This window comes from Oncorhynchus mykiss, chromosome 22 (assembly GCF_057628025.1).
Source record: "Oncorhynchus mykiss isolate SJ-2025 chromosome 22, ASM5762802v1, whole genome shotgun sequence".
Taxonomy (NCBI): Eukaryota; Metazoa; Chordata; class Actinopteri; order Salmoniformes; family Salmonidae; genus Oncorhynchus; species Oncorhynchus mykiss.
Window position 1 is genome coordinate 29755711 of NC_143043.1, and position 25261 is coordinate 29780971.

Here is a 25261-nt window from a genome sequence, read left to right on the forward strand (position 1 = left end):
GTGTGCAGGTCTACAATTATTTTTCTGAGGTCTTGGCTGACTTCTTTTGATTTTCCCAAAGAGGCACTGCGTTTGAAGGTAGGCCTTGAAATACATCCACAGGTACACCTCCACTTGACTAAAAAATATCAGTCTATTAGTCTATCAATTAGTCTATCAGAAGGCACAGTCAACAAGTGTATGTAAACCTCTGACCCACTGAAATTGTGATACAGGGAAATAATCTCTCTGTAAACAATTGTTGGATGTTGTCATGTTGGATGTTGTCATGCACAATGTAGATGTCCTAACCGACTTGCCAAAATCATAGTTTGTTAACAAGAAATTTGTGGAGTGGTTGAAAAACGAGTGTTAATGGCTCCAACCTAAGTGCATGTAAACTTCTGACTTCAACTGTAGATAGGAGGTGACCAGTAATAAAAAGGATGTGTACTTCTCCACTCTCTCTCTCTTCTCTTTTGCTCTCTCTCTGTTCCTCTCCAATCAGTCCCTATCTCTCCTCTCTTCTACTTTCTCATTAAGACACTACCTTGACTGTTAATTAGATCATTCACGACTCCTAGCTGGGAAAATGAGGAGATTTAATTAGCTGGCAAGTGCTTGATTAAAATCTTGAAGATCTGTGGATCTTCATATTATATATGTTGGGGAAGGTGTTTGTTGATGGAGCCTCATTCAATCCTATGGAGCCTGGTCTAATCCAGTCAGACAGGCCTTATCAAACCCAACGTCTATACATCTAGAATGTGCCAGAGGAAATGCAAGGGTGTTTCCCACAAATTTCCGCTCCTCATCTCAGAAAATGTGGATTGATGGCAGTCTTGTCGGGAAACTGAAGGAGAGAGATTCTGCTTATAAACACGGCAAGGAGACCGGGGACAATTGTATGGTGAAACAGTACAAATACGACCTACACAGATCGATCAAGATGGTGAGACACAAGTATGTAGTAGGGACAAAGTGAAGGAGAAATTCAGCAATTCTATGGGTCGGACAAGAGGCATATGTGGCAGGGTCTTCAAAAAAATGATACAAATCTAGGGGGTTATGTCTGTAGATTGAGGAGGAAAAAACATAATTTAATCAATTTTAGAATAAGGCTGTAATGTAACAAAATGTGGATAGTGTCACGGGATCGAAATACTTTCTGAATGCACTGTATAGATGTCATTCATACATGTTAACCCCCGGAAGGCTGTAGGCCCAGATGGTATACCTAGCAGCGACCTTAGAGAATGTGCAGACCAGCATGTTAACCCTCGCAAGGCTGATGCCCCAGACGGGATCCCTAGCAGACCAGCTAGCTGTTGTGTTTCTGAAGGAAAAAAATATTTATCTCTAGCTCAGGCCGCCATCCCCACCGGACAACTGACCCTTAGCACTCACTTCCGTCATCATGAAGTGATTCAAGAGGCTAGTCAAAGACCACATCACCTCCTCTCTTCCCAACACATTCAACTCTCTCCAATTCACCTACCGCCTTGACAGATCCACGGACAACGCAATCTCCAATGAACTGCACACTGCCCTCACCCACATGGACAAAGGAATGTATACGTGAGGATGCTGTTCATTCACTACAGCTAGGCCTTCAATACCATAGTGCCCTCTAAGCTCATCATAAAGCTCACAGCCCTGTGTCATGAACTCCTCCCTATGCAACTGGATCCTGTACTTCCTGACGGACCTTCCCCAGGTGGTGAAGGTAGGCAACATTTCCTCCTCCACACTGACCCTCAACACGGGGGTCCCACGAGGGTGCGTATTCAGTCCCCTCCTGTACTCCCTGTATATCAACGACTGCATGGGCTCACACAGTCACAACTCCATCATCAAGTTTGCTGATGAGGCCTCCCGGGTGGCGCAGTGGTTAAGGGCGCTGTACTGCAGCGCCAGCTGTGCCATCAGAGTCCCTGGGTTCGCGCCCAGGCTCTGTCGTAACCGGCCGCGACCGGGAGGTCCATGGGGCGACGCACAATTGGCCTAGCGTCGTCCGGGTTAGGGAGGGCTTGGTCGGTAGGGATGTCCTTGTCTCATCGCGCACCAGCGACTCCTGTGGCGGGCCGGGCGCAGTGCGCGCTAACCAAGGTTGCCAGGTGCACGGTGTAGCCTCCGACACATTGGTGCGGCTGGCTTCCGGGTTGGATGCGCGCTGTGTTAAGAAGCAGTACGGCTGGTTGGGTTGTGTATCGGAGGACGCATGACTTTCAACCTTCGTCTCTCCCGAGCCCGTACGGGAGTTGTAGCGATGAGACAAGATAGTAGCTACTACAACAATTGGATACCACGAAATTGGGGAGAAAAAGGGGTAAAAAATTTGTAAAAAAAGTTTGCTGATGAGACGACAGCAGTAGGCCTGATTACCAACCATGATGAGATGGCCTACAGAGAGGAGGTAGGCACTTTGACGGTGTGGTGCCAGGTAAACAACCTCTCTCTCAACATCAGCAAAACAAATTAGCTGATTGTGGACTTCAGGAGGAACCAGGTTGTCCTCATCAACGGGGGCAATATGGAGACGGTCAAATACTTCAAGTTCCTCGGTGTACACATCTCTGATGAGCTGAAATGGTCAAACCACACGGACACCATGGTGAAGAAGGCACGGTAGCGACTCTAAACCCTCAGGAGGCTGAAGAAATTAGACCTGTCCTTTTAGGGGCCCCCAGTGTTCTACAGGAGCACCATCGAGAACATCCTGTTTGGCTTTATCACGGCTCTACAGAGGGTGGTGCACTCAACCGAACGCACTATTGGATGCTCATTGTCTGCCCTTTAGGACACCTACAACACTAGGTGTCACAGGAAGGCCAAATATCATCAAGGACCTCAGCCACCTGAGCCACAGCCTGTTCTCCCCGCATCCATCACTCAGACCAGGGCAGTATAGGATTATCATGGCAAAAACTGTCAGACTGGCCAGCAGCTTCTACACCCAGACTGTTAGGCTGGTAGATACCTGCCCCCTCTCTCCTCCTTGTTGCTCCCTTGTGGATATTCTATCCCCCTTCCTCCCAACAACACATTTACCCTGCCCCCACCACCAATTGACATTTATCATTGTTACAGCTGTAAATATGTACATGTTTTTATTTTGCATTATTGTTTCATTCGCTTCCCTCCTCCTGCTCCCCCTATGGACTTTCTACACCCCTGTTTTTTTTACCTGAACTGTTTGATCTCGGAGCACAATCATTTCACTGTACCCTGCGATTACATCTGCGACCCTGTGCATGTGACTAGTACACTGATCTAATCTAAATCTCATATCAACATTACTCCACTCCCCCAACTCATGATTGACAGTGTACAATGGTTGATGTAAGAGCAAACCTTTCAGATTACATCTGATAGTGTAGACGAATGTAGAAAGATTATTTAAAGAGGCTATACAGAAGCACAACGATCTTAACTGTGTCCTTTCTTTGACAATCTGTTTTGCTTGCGAAGCGTTTCCTCGTTACCATGATTTTATCGAACAAATCCGGCAAAGATATGCACAATTAATCATATTTCCAATGCATGGGTTCTACTGTAGTAAAATCATGAATCATATTTCCAATGCATGGGTTCTACTGTAGTAAAATCATGAATCATATTTCCAATGCATGGGTTCTACTGTAGTAAAATCATGAATCATATTTCCAATGCATGGGTTCTACTGTAGTAAAATCATGAATCATATTTCCAATGCATGGGTTCTACTGTAGTAAAATCATGAATCATATTTCCAATGCATGGGTTCTACTGTTGTAAAATCTTGCTATATTTTTTCTTTTACAATACCCTGCTGAAAATGTATAATCTGGAATGATTTATGGAATTTCCGCCAGGAATACTACTTTGGAATATTGGACATGGAATATAGCACCGTGTGAGTGTGTGTTTGTGTGTGCATTATGATATACCTCATACAGTAAGTCCATATACTGAAATGCCATGGGAAAGAAAAACAACATTGCTATACAAAGGCTACACAGCACGCAATATACTTCCATTTGCCAAGGAAATCATATTGTTATTGACATGATTTATTATAATTCCCAGAGCAGTTTTTTCCATGTGGTCCCATGTCCTGACTCTCTGAACATAAAACCAGGAGGAAGCTGACTACCTGAGACATTCCCATTTACGCAGCAACCATTTTAGCTTGACAGAGTAGAGACCATTGGAGGCTGCTGAGGGGAGGACGGCTCATAATAATGGCTGGAATGGAGCCAATGGAATGGCATCAAACACGTGGTTTCCATGTGGCTGATACCATTCCACTGATTCCATTTCCAGCCATTATTATGAGCTCTCTCTCTCTCTCTCTTTCTCTCTCTCTCTCTCAGACCGTACTAGACAGCTGCAGGTGTTGTCTCAGACAAGTATGTATCTGCAATCACAGGAACATTCTCCTGTCATGTTTTAGCATCACAGGGTTCCTAGTGTGTGTGTGCATGTTTGAGACATTAGTGTGTGTGTGTGTGTGTGTGTGTGTGTGTGTGTGTGTGTGTGTGTGTGTGTGTGTGTGTGTGTGTGTGTGTGTGTGTGTGTGTGTGTGTGTGTGTGTGTGTGCGCCTGTCTGCCTGGTCAGCAATATAGAATCTCATTAATTGCTGTGTTAATTAGCTTCAGCATCAGACTCTCCCTCTCTGTTTCCAGACCTGCTGACCAAATGAAGGATGGATGAAAAATGAGTATTTGCTGTGATTCTACCATTCCAGTAGAGGTTAGGAGTGTAGCACAGGTTCATCTGTTTCCAATGTGCAGTCTTTGATTTATCACTCTGTTTTCCTATCTGAAAAGCACAAGAAAGCTCTGCATTGACATACAGTATATCAAGACAGGGGGAGGGGAGGGTTGGATTTGTGTTGATGGGTGTGTAGGCAGTTAGGGGATACATGTGTGTGTGAGGGTGGGTGGAGTGTGTGTGTAGAATGTTGTTGGGTGTGTTTTATAAGGGTATGTCTGGGTGTGGGGAGGGGATATTGGAGGAGTGTGTGAGTCTGTTTGTGTGTAGAGTGTCGGGGGGAAGTGTCTTCTTGTGTCTGTCTGTATGTGTCTGCGTCTCTGTGTGTACTGTAGCAGTCTGGTCCGTGTTGATGGATCTGTCTGGAGAGACGGCCCTGCTAGGGAGAGACAGCCCTGCTAGTCTCTAGTTGAAAATTGAGAAAGTGTTGAGATGAAATGATTGATTTCCACCACACTGCTCTCCAAAGCAACACACTAGGGTGCCCGTAGGATTTGGGGAAATGGGAAGAGAAGAAACGAGAACTGGGTTAGTGGAGGGACGGAGGGACGGAGGGACGGAGGGACTGAGGGACGGATGGATGAAGGGAGTCTGTGTATGGTGATGGGCGTGAAGGGTGTGTGTACGTTTGGGGGGAGGGGGACTGAAAAGGGCAGTAAACGTGGGGTGGAGAGGTGGACATTAATGTGCCTCTATAAAGGGGTTGATGGGTTGGGGCCTATAACCCTAAGCCTCTTATAAATCCTGTATGTGCACTACTTTCAACACAGCATCTCCAAGCAAAATCTATTGAATGATCCAGATGAACAGCAGTGAAATGCGCCAGTAGCCAGATAGCTTGCAAACTGGCACACCAGTAAACCCTGAAACCAGTTACACCAGTAAACCCTGAAACCAGTTACACCAGTAAACACTGAAACCAGTTACACCAGTAAACCCTGAAACCAGTTACACCAGTAAACACTGAAACCAGTTACACCAGTGAACCCTGAAACCAGTTACACCAGTAAACCCTGAAACCAGTTACACCAGTAAACCCTGAAACCAGTTACACCAGTAAACCCTGAAACCAGTTACACCAGTAAACCCTGAAACCAGTTACACCAGTAAACCCTGAAACCAGTTACACCAGTAAACCCTGAAACCAGTTACACCAGTAAACCCTGAAACCAGTTACACCAGTAAACCCTGAAACCAGTTACACAAATTGTCACGTCCTGACCTTAGTTCCTTTTTTATGTCTCTATTTTAGTTTGGTCAGGGCGTGAGTTGGGGTGGGCATTCTATGTTTTCTGTTGTGTGTCTGCACCAGCCAGAACTGTTTCGGTCGTTCTCTTTGTTATTTTTGTTATTTCTGTGTTCATTAAATAATAAATAAATATGGACACATACCACGCTGCACCTTGGTCCTCAACTTCTTCCACCTACGACGATCGTTACACAAATAAACCCTGAAACCATTTACACCGGTAAACCCTGAAACCAGTTACACCAGTATCCCTGAAAACATTTACACCAGTAAACCAGTAAACCCTGAAACCAGTTACACCAGTTACACCAGTAAACCCTGAAATCAATTAATAACATTTTTGATGTGTTTTTCTGGATTTTTTTGTTGTTGTTATTCGGTCTCTCACTGTTCAAATAAACCTACCATTAAAATTATAGTCGGATCATTTCTTTGTCAGTGGGCAAACGTACAAAATCAGCAGGGGATCAAATACTTTTTTCCCTCACTGTATGGCCAGATCCACAAGACAGGGTTGATGGAAATATAGAAGTACAGTAATCAATCCTTTGTTTTGCTTTTTACAGTAAGCCAGGTGAGGAACACTGCAGTTGATGTTTTACTGTAGTTTATCTTTTTTTGTAGCTAATTATTTTTGCTTTGATTCAAAGAAACCTATGTTATGATTTTATTGCATTTCATCAATAAATTTCATATTTTGTTCAATGATTCCACTGTGTCTGTAGTATTCTCTCTACTAGTCCTTTTACAGTGATGTATTTACGTGTAGTAGCATAATGAAACATGTATCACATATTTTGTACTACAATATTTAATGATTGTACGAACAACTTCCCAGTGAAATTATCGGTATCTTGTGTGTGGGTGATCTAAATGACTGTACATATGGTATTTCATGATAAATTAGTTATTTGAACCAATGATTCTGCAAGAGCAAGGTTTCTTTAAAGATATGAATGCACAATGCAATGTTTTGAACATTGGACAGCCTGTGTTGCAAGGGATGACCGTTTTGAGTTTTGTGTCTAGAGTTTTGAAAAATTACCACAAGGTTCTGAAATTAGTGCCAAAGTGATTGTAAAAAAACTGTAATGATGTTTCAAGAAAAACAGACTTGTTTTGATCCAGCATCCGTGTTAGTCAGAGAAAACACTTCTTAATCAAACAGGATAGAAACACGTTATGCAAATATGGCAAGTGTGAATCCCACAGTTTCCCTGTGCTTAACATATGCATGCAAGCATAGTGATTTCTAAAAACATACATGGCAACTGTTGCTCTTCATTGAATCTGCCTCAGGTACATCTAAAAGCCGTTAGAAATATGTAACATTTCTTCCTGGGAAAATCCTCTAGGGGGAAGTCATTTCTCCAGTCAAACACAAAGTGCATAATAGATCCTCTGTGATGCTAGATCCTTAGGATCTGAGAAGGGCATATTCATGTGCTCCGTTTGTGTGCTATTCTATTCTCACATGAACATGTAATGTAGTGTGTGTGTGTTGGGGGGGGGGGGGGGGGGGGGGTTGCACGGCCATCTGCGGGTGGTCCTCTCTAAGGGGAAAGGATGGCCCTGTTGTGACACAGTGATGATACAATAGGGACAGTTTTCACCACACACCTATTACCCTGAGTGGTGTCATGTCACAATCATCACTATAATCTTCGTCACACTCTCCTCCCAGGCCAAAGTGGGCCATTCATCCGATACAACCTATACACACACTTCTACACCAGCATGGTCTGGGTGAAAACTACTCTTCAAAGTAGTCCTTGGGGGTGATGGAGTGGCCCAGGGGACTTGGGGACTTGGGGAATGTATGGCAAAGGTGACTGACATGCAAGAATACGCACGTGGTCAGTAACCCCCACTCTCTGTCGCTCTCCAGTCATTTAGTCATCCAGACTAAATGACTGGATGACTCCTCTGCCATAGTCAAACTGGGGATAAATCAGGAGGTGAAGCTAGCCCATAAGGCTTCAGCTCTGGGCTAGAGGAGAGGATATTGGCTAGGGCATGGAGGGGGATAAACAGTATGTGTGTTTGGGACATTGTTTTTGTGATAGTATTAGGGGGGTTGATGAAAAGTGTGTGTGTGTGTGTGTGTGTGTGTGTGTGTGTGTGTGTGTGTGTGTGTGTGTGTGTGTGTGTGTGTTTACTTGCTGATGTTGTGGTCAAATTAAGGTGAAGGGACAAGCACAGGTCACAATCCTTGTTAGATGGAGGGCTGAATTGTGTTCCGGCCCTTCTCCCCTCTTCTTCTTCCCCACCCCCTTACTGTCAATACAGCAGACAAATGTCTGGTGTTTTTAGCTCTCAGTGCTCAGTGTAAGTACTTGTGTGAGATACCACTCCATTCCAGAAATTATGAGCCGTCCTCCCCTCACCAGCCTCCTGTGTTGTTTGTGTGTATGTTTGTGAGAGAGAGACTGCGTGTTTGTGTGTTCCTAATGATAACCTAAAAAAAGGTTTATGGATTTTTCCAGGGACTTTTCCTGTTTACCCTCATTCAGTGTGTCCCTGAACAGTACATCAAATGCTACCTCCTTCCTCCCTCCCCCTTCTATGTCTCTCTCCCTCTCTTCAGGGAACAACAAAGAAAACAACAGCTAGACACTTAACTAACCCCACTTGACCCTACCCCTCCCTCCCTCCCTCCCCACCCGCCCGCCCGCCCGCCCACACACACACACACACACACACACACACACACACACACACACACACACACACACACACACACACACACACACACACACACACACACACACGTCGTCTGCCCACTGCTCCTGAAGGTAAACACCGGCAGAGGTTTCTTTGCTTGTAAAAAAACACCTTTAGGACAGCACAGAGCAAACGAAGACTTGCACACACTCTGAGCTGAGGCCCCATGGTAGAGTAATACTTACATTCCTTCCACGCTACTCTTGCTTGTTTGCATATAAACTCTTAGACAAAAAGGTTATATTTAGAATCTAAAAGGGTTCTTCGGTTGTTCCCATAGGAGAACCCTTTGAACAACCCTTTTTTGGTTCCAGGTAGAACCCTTTTGGGTTCCATGTAGGACCCTTTCCACAGAGGGTTCTACATGGAACCCAAAAGGGCTCTATTGGAACCAAAAAGGATCTCCAAGGAACACTAAAGGGTTCTCCTATGGGGACAGCCGAATAACCTTGTTTCTAAGAGTGTACTGAGATATGAAAATAAGTCTCAATGTGGGAGGCAAACCGCAGTCTCTCCCACTTGCCTGCTGTGACCTGAATGTGCTTCAGAAACTACCTGCATCTCAAATACCTGGCAGGTCGCTCACTTATACGTAAATGTCACCATCAGAAAGAGAGACTCTCCAGGCAATGCTGATAGTATAGAAGCCTGGCAGCTGGGGGAGAGGGATGGCTACTCAGGCAAATGTCATGTATAATAATCTGTGAATTAATGTGTTGCAGGGGAAATCCCTTCTTTCCATCGTAACCGCAGGGAAAACAGCTCTTTCTGAGCAAATATACAGAGCACGCTCTCTCTATGTCTCCCTTCTCTCACCATCATTCTGCTATTCATGGGTTGCACGTTTCATCACAATATTGCTTTGAACGTTTGTTTTAGGACTGATGGCCAACTGAACATTCTACTTAATACATCCTTAGTAAGCAGTGATGAAGATTTGGTCTAAAGTGCATTACTGTGCTTTGAAAACTCAATGCCATTTCTAAAGAAGGTCAATTATTAGTAGCAAAACCTTTTTTCATAATTTTGATGTCACTAGATTGACTTTTATTGCAGTATAACATTAGCTAGCTAGTTAGTTAAGACTGGGGGAGACAATCAGTTTTTAGATAGCTAAAGTTAGGATTTCTAGCTATTGTTGCTAGCTAATGACCACATTGCCATTTGTCTAAAGTAAATTTGACGACATGATGATGATGATGATAGAAAAGTTGTTTAGCAAAGTCATAGTATTTCCAAGCCACTATAGTGTAATTTAGTCGAAACAGTCATACTGTAGCTTCCGTTCAGTCATTAGCCCCCGTTGTACTTTTGGACATCAATGTGGCTGCGGCGTCTGTAGAACGTTGATAACAATGGCAAAGAGGTGCAACCCATGAGTAGGCTTCACATACAAATGCATTTATGTACAGTACACATGCTAGAACCATACAGACACGTACACAATAATAATCATGGCGCCAGAGGGAATGCAATACATTTTACGGGAACCAATTGTGCCTGTTTTACGTATTTGTTTGAGCTGATCTATTAACTTTTTTTGCACATAATGTTTCTGCCATCGTATCCTATGACCGAACAGAGCTTTTGGACATCAGAACAGCTGTCACTAACCTCCATTTGGACGAGGACTTCTACTTCAATGAGTCTGAGAAAAAAAGACTGATTATCGCAGACCAGGCCCAAATCCTCAAAGGAGGAGGACACGCCTCTATAGAGGCCGGTGTGCAGGATACCTGATGAGACTACATCAGAGAGTGGATAAATTGACTCTACCCTCACTTCTATTGGCAAACATGCAATCACTAGAGAATAAACTGGAAGAGCTCTGTTTGAGACAATCATATCAATGTGATCTGAAGAACTGTAATATCCTATGTTTCTCTGATTCGTGGCCGAACAAGGGCGGTAAAAATAAATCGAGCAGTTTTTTCTATACATCGGCAGGACAGAAGAGCTGCATTGGGGAAGCTCAGAGGAGCATGTGTTTGCCTTTTTGTTAACAACTGGTGCAGAATCTCCAATATTAAGGAAGTCTCAAGGTTCTGCTTGCCTGAGTTAGAATACCTGTAGACCACACTATTTACCAAGAGAGTTTTAATTTATATTTTTTTGTAGCTGTCTATTTACCACAAGAAAGCAAAGCTGGCACTCAGACCGCACTCAACAACCTGTATAGGGCCATAAGCAAACAAGAAAATGCTCCCCTCCTGTACTCCCTGTACGGTGCCAAGACAACAACCTCTCCCTCAATGTCAGCAAGACAAAGGAGCTGATCGTGGACTACAGGAATTTGAGTGCTGAGAATACCCCTATCCACATCGACTAGGCTGTTGTGGAACAGGTCGAGAGCTCCAAGTTCCTCGGTTTCTACATCACTAAGGAATTATCATGGTCCACACACTCAACACAGTCGTGAAGAGGGTATGACACTGCCTCTTTCCCCTCAGGAGGCTGAAAAGATATGGTATGGGCCCTCAGATCCTCAAAAAGTTCTATAGCTGAACCGAGAGAGCATCTTGATTGGCTGCATCACTGCTTGGTATGGCAACTGTTATTTATCTGACCGCAAGGCGCTACAGAGGATTGTGCGTACGGCCCAGTACATCCCTGGGTCCGTGCTTCCTGCCATCCAGGACCTGGCGGTGTCAGGGGAGGGCCCGAAAAATGGTCAAAGACTCCTGCCAACGAAGTCATAGACTGTTCTCTCTGCTACCACACAGCAACATCCCTGGGGCCGTGCTTCCTGCCATCCAGGACCTCTATACCAGGCTGTGTCAGAGGAAGGCCCGAAAAATGGTCAAAGACTCCTGCCAACGAAGTCATAGACTGTTCTCTCTGCTACCACACAGCAACATCCCTGGGTCCGTGCTTCCTGCCATCCAGGACCTGGCGGTGTCAGGGGAGGGCCCGAAAAATGGTCAAAGACTCCTGCCACCGAAGTCATAGACTGTTCTCTCTGCTACCACACAGACTTGGTGTACCAATGCACCAAGTCTGGAACCAACAGAACCCTGAACAGCTTCTACCCTAAAGTTATATAAATAGTTGGTTAAATAGTTAACCAATAGCTACACGGAAAATCTGCATTGACCCTTTTTACACATCTCTTTTGACTCACATATCCTGCTGTTACTGTTTATTATCTATCCCTTTACCTATCAATCAAATGTATTTCTAAAGCCCTTTTTTACATCAGCAGATGTCACAAAGTGCTATACAGAAACCCAGCCTAAAACCCCAAACAGCAAGTTATGCAGATGTAGAGTACATGCCTAGTCACTTTATCCCTACCTATATGTTCATATCTACCTCAATTAACTCGTACCATTGCACATCGGCTCAGTACTGGTACCCCGTGTAGATAGCCAAGTTATTGTTACTCATTGTGTATTAATTACTTGTATTACCATTTCATTTCATACCATTTCTCTTTTTTCTTTCTCTGCATTGTTGGGACGGGCCTGTAAGTAAATCTTTCACTGTTAGTCTACACCTGTTGTTTACAAAGCATGTGACAAATAAAAATGATTTTGATTTGAATATGCACACACTTTTATGTGTGTGTGAGACGTGCTGTGAGAAAACAGGTGGTCAGTTCACAACCTTGTTTGTTTTTCTCATATTTACGCTCCCAGACAATAAGGACCTATATTACACAAGCAGCTACACATTACCACAAACAACCTCTGTTATCACCGCCTAGTCAGGCTGTGTGTGTATGTGTATGCGTTTGTACCTGTGTGGGCGTGTGAATGTACCTGTTTACAGAACTGTAAATACACGGCTGCCTTTGATGTTCTTTGAACAGTTTTCAATGCAGTGTTGAGTTCCCATGAATACTTGAGGCAATGCCTCACTTGACCTGAGGAGAGATGGCAATGTGGGCACGTGCCTGTGTGACAGCGTGAGTGTGTGTGTGTGTGTGTAACTGAGTGTGTATTTCTGGCATCCTTTAACGGGTAATGACGCTGATGGCGTAACTCCCGGTAACCTGCAGAAAACCACAAATGACTTGCATGCTGGTGGATGTGTCACTACGTGCTAATCTGTCTTTCACCTTCTGTAATGTATACACAACAATGAGCTGGTTAACATTTTCATGGTGGAGGGTCTGCCTACACACACACAAACAAGGACATGGATTCAAACAAGGGAGCAGGTGCTCACGCGCACACAGACACCCACACCTCAGAGAATTCATAGATATACAATACACAAACATATGTAGCAACACCCAAACACATACACACACAATCCTGTGGCTACGGTTGAGAACAGGAACAAGTACATGAAGTCCCGCTATGACCTCCGCAGAGTCATCAAACGAGCAAAAGGACAATATAGGAATAAGCTGGAATCATATTTCACAGGTTCAGGTACCCGCAGCATGTGGCAGGGGCTACAGTCCATTACGGATTACAAAGGAAGACCCATCTGTGATCTGCCCAACGATGCCTCTCTACCAGACAAACGCAATGCATTTTATTCACGCTTTGACAATAACAACATCATACTGGGTGTGAGGACTAGCACCGACCCAGAAGACTGGGTGATCTTGCTCTCTGAGGCCGACGTGAGTAAAGTCTAATCAGGTCAACATCCTCAAGGCCCAATGGTATTCAGGGTGCCTTCTCAGAGCATAAGCAGAACAGCTGGCAGGCATATTCACGGTAATGTCCCACTCTGTGATCCCCACATGTTTTAAGATGACTACCATCATTCATGTTCCTAAGAACTATAAGGTTTCATACCACAATGACTCCTGCCCTGTAGCACTCACATCTGTAGTCATGGCGTGTTTTGAGTGGCTGGTTACGGCACACATCAACTCCATCATCCCAGACGCCCTAGACGCACTCTAATTTGCATACCGCCCCAACAGATCCATAGCCGGCACAATCTCAAATGCTCTCCACACTGCCCTCACCTACCAAGACAAGAGGAATACTTACGTGAGAATTCTGTTGCCTTCAAACTCGTCACCATGCTTAGGACTCTGGGACTGAACACCTCCCTCTGCAACTGGATCCTGGACTTCCTGACGGGCCAACCCCAGGTGGTGAGGGTAGGCAACATCACCTCTGACACTCTGCCCCTGAACACAAGGGCCCCACAGCGGTATGTTCTTAGTCCCCTCCTGTACTCCCTGTTCACCCACAACTGCATGGCCACGCACAACTCCAATGCCATCATGAAGTTTACTGATGACACAACAGTGGTAGGCCTCATCACCAGCGAAGACGAGACAGACTACAGGGAGGAGGTCAGTCACACGGCAGTGTGGGGCCGGAACATCAACCTCTCCTTCAAAGTCAATAAGACCAAAGAGCTGATCGTGGACTACAGGAAACAAGGGGGTGAGCACGCCCCCATTCACATCGATGGGGCTCCAGTGGAGCAGATCGAGAGCTTCAAGTTCCTCAGTATCCAATTCACTAAGATCTTAAAATGGTCCACACATGTGCACAGTCGTGAAAAAGGGGTGACAGTGCCTCTTCCCCCTCAGGAGGTTGAAAAGGTTTGGCATGGGGCCCTCAAATCCTCAAAAAGTTCTACAGCTGGACCACTGAGAGTGTCTTGATTGACTGCATCACTGCTTGGTATAGCAATAGCACCGCCCTTGATCGCATGGCGTTACAGAGGGTGAACAGCTTCTATCCCCATGCCATAAGACTGCTAAATTGATAACTAAATATCTAAGAAAATGGCAACATGGACTATCTGAGTTGATATTTGTATTGTAGTCTCTATGCACACTCACAGGCCCTACACACTATGCACACCAATACTCAAACACACATACAAACACTAATTTGCTCACACACACATAATATGCAGATACATTTATTGAAACACACACAGCAGGTAGCCTAGTGCGGGCCATTATCCGAAAGGTTGCTAGTTCGAATCCCCGAGCCAAATAGGTGAACTCTTCCCTTATCCCGAAATGCTCCAGGGTCGCTGTCAATAATGGCTGATCCCTGGCCTTGAACACACTCTCCGAGGGTGTCTCATTGGGAGTGGGATATGCAACAAAAACACATTTCCATTTCACACCACACACCATCTATTTGTCCGTCGACACGCATTCACACGCACACGCACACGCACACACACACACACACACACACACACACACACACACACACACACACACACACACACACACACACAGAGATAGAGATAGAGGACAAGGGAATGGGCACAATTGTGCTTTATTGCTGTACAGGTATTTATAAAACATTGGAAACAAAACATGAAACAACACGTATATAATTCTGATTTTCCACAAACACAATGTATGCAGGTAAAATATACTGTATGTCTGTCAAAAAGAAGGGGAAGAAAACAACAACTATGAAAACAAGGCTGTGATATGCCTATGTGCTAAAATATGTATCATTGGAATACTGTACATGGACTGAGAACAGTAAAATGCCCCTTCTGCACTGGCTTTAGCACCAGACATCTGGTCTAGGAACCTTATGACAAAGAGAGGGAGACCTGACTATGAATGAAAAATGGCAGTACCTAGTTCTTTAGATCAGTTGTGAAGTCAGAAAACACATTGGGGATCGGGATTGGGGGACATATGTGTGTAGCTTTTACTGTATTTTAGGAAGGGGAAACATGGTAGGGTGACAAGCGCATAGGAGACATGGCAGTCTTAAATGACAGTGTGAAATGGCAGTGTGAAATGGCAGTGTGACATGGCAGTGTGAGACAGTGCAGTGATTCACAGTGTAAAGGGTAAAAGGATATTCAAATATCAAGCGTTAACTGCCGTGCATCGGTGGGTAAGAGGAAATGATGAGTGGTCAGATCATGCAGAGAGACAAAGAACTAACATCCTGTCTGAAATGCCTTAAAAAAAGTATGCATACCTCTTCATCCTCATCATGTTTTCACTGCTTCACTAAATCATTCATAGTAGTATGGGATAAATAGACACAATACAAAACAGGACGAACCTTAACCATGTTTAGTGGTGGACCTCAGCACATCGGAGTAGGAGTGGTACACCTACCTATATGAAGTGATTTATTTTGTGTGTAGGATACTGGTATTGACTGGTACTGTCTCAATGTAAGTAGTGTATACTGTGTGCACTGTGGCAGCTCTGTCCAATAGTCATATGTACATGATGTAGAACTACAATATGACCAACTGTATTGTTCTATCCAGACGTGTTGTTTCACCTCCGTTCCAATCCTAAAGCATCGTCCAATCACATATAGACATGCTATCTTAACACTATCACTTTGAAATACTGTAATCCAATGTCGTTAGCAGAGCTTTGGTGTTCACAAGGTCTGGTTATGTGGCTCACTCCTAGTCAATGTTTGATGTGATCTTCGCCCAATTTCTGTAGAAAATGTTGTGTTTCTTATCACATACACACACTCACACGCACACACGGCTCAATCAACAACCAAGGACGCGCTAGTGATGGCGCTGCTAATTCCTAATACAGGATCAATCAGACTGTTGAAGGGTGATCAGTGTAAATGAGAAATCAATCAGAGCTATTGATACTTCCTGGCTTTTACAGTCAAACCAATCTTCTAAGAACCAACGGCTTGCAGAGGCACACCCATCCAATTTACCATGGTCAGATTACCCTCCCCAATCATAACCGTAACCATTAGGGGGATGTTAAAATATCTGATCCTATATCAGTGGTTAGGGGCAACTTCTAGCTACTCCTTTACGATGTGGAAACCCCACCAAATATTGTGCAATTTATCATCCAAACAACCATCAGACAAATGGTGGAAACCTCAGTCTTTCGCCACTGTAATATTGTCTTACAATGGTGTCGCAGGGAAACAAACAAACAAACTAAATAAATACAGTATAAAGAAGTTTCATAGTAGTAGACAATCATTCCGCAAAAAAGGTGTTCACATTATAAAATAAACCTCTTCTCTTTGCCTCAGTCATTGCATTAAACCCAAGACAATCATATAATTCTCCATCTGCCAGATAGACAATTCTCCAAATCCCTTTCCATCTTCCCATTTCTGTGCTATTCTGATATAGTAAATTAAAACATTTGACAATTAAACATAGGCCATTATTTACAGGGAGGTTACCCTGGCAATGCCCTCTGACCCCTACAGTATCTTGGAGGGGGTGTTGGGATATTGCAGGGTTTGGGAGGGAAATAAAGAGAGTGATTGAGGAGGATGGGGTAGCTTTACATGAGAACTCTGTTGTGCTCCAGTTGCATCCTTGAAATGTACAGAAAAGTGTACAGGCTCCTAACATTGATTTACACAAGATAGAACATATCAAATGGGACGCTAATATGAAGGAAGTACCATTGTGGTTTAGAGCTTATTTCTCTGAGATGTTTGTAGAATAAGTCTAGATAAGTAGTTAATTGAGGGACTGCGACAGATAGTTGTGCGTTGGCTCTACACAAACACATCAGTAAAATACATCAGCCATAGCTGAGGTTGACTGGCCTAGAGTCCCGTTGTATGGCACTAAGCCCAGTAAAAACCTTACAGGACATTGATACAATCTGATCACAGGTGATCTAGCTACATGAACTAGCTACTATGGCCATCGTTGTAAAATACAGCTCTGCTATTGTCTTGCCTAGTCAGTAATATCTGCCAGTGTTTTTATTTTATTTACTGTTGTGGATGTTCTGTTCGCGCTAAAGCGAAAGGCTGTTGGCTAGCTGGGGATGAAACAAGTGCACCATGGGATATCGCTGAGGTTTCCCTGACCCCTGAACTCTGAGCTATTGTTGCCAGGGTTACAGAAGCACCTAAAGCACCTTGTAGCATGAGGCTAAAGCGGTAGCTGATACCTGAAGGAGTCCAGAAGACTAGAGACAGGAGTTTTCCCTGGTCAGATCACATGGTCAGGAAAACCTCCTGGTCCTAGAGATGATAACTGGTCTGTAAGCCAGAGCAGTGAGGTTTAACACAGGAGATGTTTAAAGGCCTTGGCTCGCTTGTAAACTTCAGACATGTCTGGAGGGAAGGGTACACACATGTTCTGTTGTGCCCATAGGCACAGATCTAGGATCAACTTACCTTACCCAAGAGCATCAGAGGGTAAAGACAAAAACAGACCCTAGATCAGCGTCTAGGCCGGGGCAGCTTCATCCTAGTGTGCATCACACACCTGACACATATAACATCACACAGAGTGACATCAGCACCATGTTTTGGGGTTTGGGGTTTGGGCTGGGAGATGTTGCGTAAGCAGTAACTGCATGGTAGGCTTTGATAGAGAGAGAACGTGCACCATATTTACTACAGACAGAAAACACATAGGCAAACCTCATTCCACATAGCAACTATTGTATGTACAGTCCTCTCCTCTGTTAGCCTACATCCAGCTTGTTAGAGAGAGAGAGAGAGAGAGAGAGAGAGAGAGAGAGAGAGAGAGAGAGAGAGAGAGAGAGAGAGAGAGAGAGAGAGAGAGAGAGAGAGAGAGATAAAATGGATCCTGATTGCTGCTATATTCCCTTTCTCCGTCCTTTATCTGTTATGCTCTTGTGGGTTGGGCAGTCCTGGCCAATGAAATGCCTCTCTCTCAGACCTGTCCTTTGCTGAATGGGGTGGCAGACATGGGCAGGAGGGCGTGGCAGGAGGCAGACAAGAAAGGCAGTGTGAGACATGGAAAGTGGGCATATCCAAGGTTGGACATCCTCCCACTATGTAGAAGACTTCCTATTAGCCCTGACCAGTGTGGTGGGTGGGGTTTGTGGTGTTCCGTTGACGTCCCGTTGGTGCCTCCAGTCAGCCCGCCCCTCACACAGCGTCCTGCGCCAGCGGAGCAACTCCCCCAGGGTGGCGGCCTCGTCCCCCCCACATCCACGTAGACGCTGGATCACCTGGCGGAAGGAGAGGGGTTAATTAAATAATGTAAAAATGTACTAATGATCTCCTATCAATCTCATCCTAGAGAAAGCAATAAGCAGACAGCATAGAGTACAATACAGTAAACTACATATAGCCAGGGTGAGTATGAGTAAGATGCGGAGGGGTCTGTAATGACCAGCAGTGGGGTAATAGAGGAGGATAGGAAAGACCAAAAAAAACTAATTTTATCTCATATCTCAATGGGTCTCTAAAAGAGCTGGAGGAATACCTCTGATATATCTATCATATTCATATCCTGATCATGATCTGGTTGGCGCAAGCCTCCACATCAGCTGAGGAGAAATAGGTCACACCGCAGAGTAATCTGGGCCTGATCCATCATTCTGAAAGGAGACATAATCATTGAGTTGATTCCCTCTCTGTTCATTCTCAGTGGGCCAGTTCCCTTCTAGGCCTGTTAGAATGGAGGCAGAGGAAATAAACCTGTGCTCATCAACTGTGGCCCACTTATATATCAACACTAACAGGGATGAAGGTGTGTGTGTGTGTGTGTGTGTGTGTGTGTGCTAGTGTGTTTGTGAGCTGGCAATGGGCTCTGACAGGATGGTGGCATGAAGCAGCAACCCCTCACATACTTGCTTCACCTATAAACCCCCCACCCCCAGCCTCCCGTCAGTGTCTGTCCAGCACGTCATCAGTCACCAGCCAGTCAATACGCAGGCAGATCAATCAGACAAGAATTCCAATCATCCACAGCCACTTAATGCCAGCAACCGACTAGCGACCAACTGACTGTTGCTAAGGGCAGAAACTGAAACTCCTCATAGAGCTTTATCACTGTATAAGGGTTTTCAATGTAGTGGAGAAATGTTCAAAAATGTTTGGTCTAACCCTTTTCCCCTGGTTACAAACCCACTGTTTCACTGCCCTGGGTATAGAAGTGAACCTGTTGCGTTACTGCAGTAAACAGAAGCTAAGATACAGACATGCACACAGTCTGTGTTGTGGTTAAGCTATTGCTGCTATGCTGATGATGTTGAGGTGATGGCGATTCCTGTCTGTGTTTTCCATCTCTGTTCTGTTCAGAAGGGGAGCAGAGCGTCACAGCTAAATAAAACCACAGCAGGGACTCATACCGCAACATTTTCCCTGCACTACGCCAAGCACACAGTACAGCACTGACGTACTCTAGGAATCCAGGCCACACACACAAACGCACGCATGCACGCACACAGACACACACACACAAATGCACAGTAATGCGCACACACATTGACAGACATATCCACACACATATATTGATAGCCTGTACCAGCACAGTGCTCAGTGACCTAATCTATAATTTACACATCCCTGCCAGGCTATTCTGAGCCATGATGCCAGGAACACCGGCTACTGGAACAGCAGACATTCACACTGTGTCCTACTGTCATATGCACGTTAGGGCTGGGTGATATGGACAAAATATCATATCACAACAGTTTTGACGGTATTTGTCGGTATTTTATGTCTTTGAATAATAAAAGTTCTAAATATGCTTTATGAGTAGTTCATGACACTAGGGTGGCAACGCATAAATTATAAGTGACTTCAATGGGGGTTTCTCCATTTATCGTGTTCAATCCAACTCCAAACAAAAACGTTTTTCTTTTTTCACCAATTTCTGCATTTCCTGTACTTTTATTGTAATTTCAACACTGTGCCATGCAGCATGATATGGGCAAAAAATATAGGCCGAGTTAATTGTTAGCTGTTGGGATCATGGAAATACATTGATTATTCTAATTCTACAGTTAGAATATAGTGGGCAGCACCTTGAACACATTGTTGTTTGACATTACAACAAATTAATAAACCAGGGAGGAATTAATTGACAGGGTAAAAAACTAAAGTGTTAGTAAGTGTTTCCAGGTGACCCTAATTAGATGTTATATGACACGTTTTCTTACTTCGTGTAGCTAGTTAGCTAGCTAGCCAACATATTGATGTTTCACTTATTACTCTCTGATTAGATACTGTTGCACAAACATGTTTATCAAGGCCTACACCAGCACTGGTACCAGGTAGCGTTAGCTAGCTAGCTACGTTTGCGCTAAGTACATTTAGAAACTAACTAGCGATTAGCATTAGCGGCTAACACAAACTATTTTAGCAACACCTTGCTAAGAAAAGACAAACTCAGATAGTAGTTTGCAGACAGTAAGACACACAAACGAATAGTGAATAGAACGCTTGTGGAACGCAGCATTGTTACATCGAGGCGGCAGGGTAGCCTAGTGGTAGGAGTGTTGGACTAGTAACCGGAAGGTTGCAAGTTCAAACCCCTGAGTTGACAAGGTACAAATCTGTCGTTCTGCCCCTGAACAGGCAGTTAACCCACTGTTCCTAGGCCGTCATTGAAAATAAGAATTTGTTCTTAACTGAATTGTCTAGTTAAATAAAGGTAAAATAAAAAATACATTAAAAACATTCATCTGACCATGGAGAGTGAACGGCAAGAAAGTGCTTGTGACTCAGTGATCAAGCAACTGCTCTCTCCTTGAGTGAGAGGGGGCAGGGCTTGGTGTGGTAAGCGGCATGCAGCAGCAGGAGGAGAGTGAGAGAGATGACTAGTAGTAGCAAACAGAGTAAACTATAAAAATGGATATTAAACGCACCGAAGTAGAGTATCACAGTTGACAAAGCAAACATTGGAATACCAAGATAGAGATGCATGGAGACACATGAACAGACAAACAAACCCAATGACATTATGCTATTCACAAAGACACATTCATTAGTCCACAGTGATGGATTGTGATTCTATGACTCTCTCTACTCCTTAATGAGTGACATCAACCACATCTGGTAGTCTGATGTTACAGTAGCCATGGTAAAGATGATGCAATTAATTTCCCCTACAGACAGACAGACAGACAGACAGACAGACAGACAGACAGACAGACAGACAGACAGACAACTCATTCCTCTATTGATAGAATATTAAGTAATTTAGTTTTTCAAATGAGACAAACGATCAATTGCCACAACTGACAAGCACACATACAAACATGTTAAATTGAACACACACCCATACACTCAGACAGACACGCACACATGACTGCAATAACACGAACACACACACACTCTCTCATTTTATCTCTATATCACAACCATAATCTGTCAACTCCAATCATCCTTATAGATTAAGATAGAATATGATTTACGGTTCAGCTATGTTACATTTAATTAGGTTTTAGAGTCATAAAGCAACTGAGAAAAAACTAAATTGATACTAATTTGTCAACTCTGTAAGATTTAGTCTAACATCAACTCCGTCAGAGTGCTGTAAAATCTGATAGAATGGTTATTCTTATTGGGGATTTTTAAATGAATAATTTTCCACATTTTCCAAATGTTTATAATAAACATATTTCTAGAGGCAAAAATCAGTTTTGAGTATCAGTTGTCAACTCAATCAGAGGCAGGTCAACTCTGTCACTGATTGCTAACACCCCTACGATCAATAAATATTTCGATCACTGTCCTGCAACATACGCTTAAACTATTGAAGTATTTCCTGTGCTAGAACTAAGGGATACTTGCTTTATGAATGATGTTTCATGTTATGAATCTAGAAAAACATACCAACATGTTATCAAAATTAGCCCTGAAGCATTATATAGTGCTATAAAACAAAACAAAAAGAAGTTTGGAGATTTGTATGACATATTTGAATAATCTGATGTTAGAATGAAACAATGACATCAATCCAGTTTATTGCATTTTATAAAAAATAAACAATCCTTGATGTGTATTTGCTATACCGTATATATCTGTATCTAAATCCAACAAACTCAACTCTGGACCTCAAAGCCAGTTCCACTGCATTTTTTAATTGTTCCCCTCTAATTAAGGACTGTTTTAGACCTGGGACACCAGGTGTGTGCAAATAAGTATCAGGCAGAACAGAAAACCAGCAGGCTCCGGACCTCGTAAGGTAAGAGTTGAGTACCCCTGATCTACAGTTGAAGTCAGAAGTTTACATGCAGTCGTGGCCAAAGGTTTTGAGAATGACACATATATTAATTTTCACAAAGTCTGCTGCCTCAGTTTGTATGATGGCAATTTGCATATACTCCAGAATGTTATGAAGAGTGATCAGACGATTTGCAATTTATTGCAAAGTCCCTCTTTGCCATGCAAATGAATTCTCCCAAAACATGTCCATTGCATTTCAGCCCTGCCACAAAGGGACCAGCTGACATCATGTCAGTGATTCTCTCGTTAACACAGGTGTGGGTGTTGACGAGGACAAGGCTGGAGATCACTCTGTCATGCTGATTGAGTTTGAATAAATGACTGGAAGCTTCAAAATGAAGGTGGTGATCGGAATCATTGTTCTTCCTCTGTTAATAATGGTTACCTGCAAGGAAACACGTGCTGTCATCATTGCTTTGAACAAAAAGGGCTTCACAGGCAAGGATAATGCTGTCAGTAAGATTGCACCTAAATCAACCATTTATCGGATCATCAAGAACTTCAAGGAGAGCGGTTCAATTGTTGTGAAGAAGGCTTAAGGTTGCCCAAGAAAATCCAGCAAGTGCCAGGACCGTTTCCTAAAGTTGATTCAGCTGCTGGATCGGGGTACCACCAGGAATGGCAGCAGGCAGGTGTGAGTGCATCTGCACGCACAATGAGGTGAAGACTTTTGGGGGATGGCCTGGTGTCAAGAAGGGCAGAAAATAAGCCACTTTTCTCCAGGAAAAACATCAGGGACAGGCTGATATTCTGCAAAAGGTACAGGGATTGGACTGCTGAGGACTGGGGTAAAGTCATTTTCTCTGATGAATTGATTTCTTATTGTTTGGGGCATCTGGAAAAAAGCTTGTCTGGAGAAGACAAGGTGAGCGCTACCAACAGTCCTGTGTCATGCCAACAGTAAAGCATCCTGAGACCATTCGTGTATGGGGTTGCTTCTCAGCCAAGGGAGTGGGCTCATTCACAATTCTGCCTAAACAGCCATGAATAAAGAATGGCACCAACACATCCTCCTAGACAACTTCTCCCAACCATCCAGGAACAGTTTGGTGACGAACAATGCCGAACAATGCCTTTTCCAGCATGATGGAGCACCTTGCCATAACTAAGTGGCTCGGGGAACAAAACATTGATATTTTGGGTCCATGGCCAGGAAACTCCCCAGATCTTAATCCTATTGAGAAATTGTGGTCAATCCTCAAGATGCAGGTGGACAAACAAAAACCCACAAATTCTGACAAACTCCAAGCATTGATTATGCAGGAATGGGCTGCCATCAGTCAGGATGTGGCCCAGAAGTTAATTGACAGCATACCAGGGCAGATTGCAGAGGTCTTGAAAAAGAAGGGTCAACACTGCAAATATGAACTCTTTACATCAAATTCATGTAATTGTCAATAAAAGCCGTTGACACTTATACAATGCTTGTAATTGTACTTCAGTATTCCATAGTAACATCTGACAAAAATATATAAAGACACTGAGGCAGCAGACTTTGTGAAAATGTATATTTGTGTCATTCTCAAAACTTTTGGCCACGACTGTACACCTTAGCCAAATACATTTAAACTCAGTTTTTCACCATCCCTGACATTTAATATTCGAAAAATTCCCTGTCTAATGTCAGGTAGGATCTCCACTTTATTTTAAGAATTTGAAATGTCAGAATAATAGTAGAGAGAATGATTTAATTCAGCATTTATTTTTTTCATTACCTTCCCAGTGGATCAGAAGTTTACATACACTCAATTAGTATTTGATAGCATTGCCTTTACATTGTTTAACTTGGGTCAAACGTTTTGTGTAGCCTTCCACAAGCTTCCCACGATAAGTTGGGTGATGTTCTACAGGTTTGAGGTCAGGGCTCTGTGACAACCACTCCAACATCTTGACTTTGTTGTCCTTAAGCCATTTTGCCACAACTTTGGAAGTACGCTTGGGGTCATTGTCCATTTGGAGGACCCATTTGCGACCAAGCTTTAACTTCCTGACTGATGTCTTGAGATGTTGCTTCAATATATCCACATACTTTTCCTCCTTCATGATGCCATCTATTTTGTGAAGTGCACCAGTTCCTCCTGCAGCAAAGCACCCCACAACATGATGCTGCCACCTCAATGCTTCACGGTTGGGATGCTGTTCTTTGGCTTGCAAGCCTCCCCCTTTTTCCTCTAAACATAACAATGGTCATTATGACCAAACAGTTCTATTTTTGATTCATCAGACCAGAGGACATTTCTCCAAAAAGTACGATCTTTGTCCCCATGTGCAGTTGCAAACCGTAGTCTGGCCTCTTTATGGCTGTTTTCCTTGCTGAGCGTCCTTTAAGGTTATGTCAATATACGACTCATTTAACTGTGGATATAGATACTTTTGTACGTGTTTCCTCCAGCATCTTCACAGGGTCCTTTGCTGTTGTTCTGGAATTGGTTTGCACATTTCGCACCAAAGTACGTTAATCTTTAGGAGACAGAACACGTCTCCTTCCTGAGCGGATTGACGGCTGCGTGGTCCCATGGTGTTTATAGTTGTGTACTATTGTTTGATGAACATGGTACCTTCAGGCGTTTTGAAATTGCTCCAAAGGATGAACCAGACTTGTGGAGGTCTCTGTGGTCTTGGCTGACTTATTTTGATTTTCCCATGATGTCAAGCAAAGAGGCACAGAGTTTGAAGGTAGGC

At 43.7% G+C, this 25261-nt stretch overlaps 1 protein-coding gene across 7 annotated transcripts in view; it reads right to left on the reverse strand.

The window, feature by feature from the left end:
- Positions 1-14910: 14910 nt before the first annotated feature.
- Positions 14911-25261, reverse strand: part of LOC110502073 (unconventional myosin-XVI) — a 236116-nt gene continuing 225765 nt past the window's right edge. For all 7 annotated transcript variants that reach the window (XM_036958970.2, XM_036958966.2, XM_036958972.2 and 4 more), the window contains one exon: positions 14911-18570. In XM_036958970.2, coding sequence (XP_036814865.1) covers positions 18391-18570 — 180 coding nt within the window. In that variant the 3' untranslated portion in view covers positions 14911-18390. The remainder of the gene's footprint in view (positions 18571-25261) is intronic.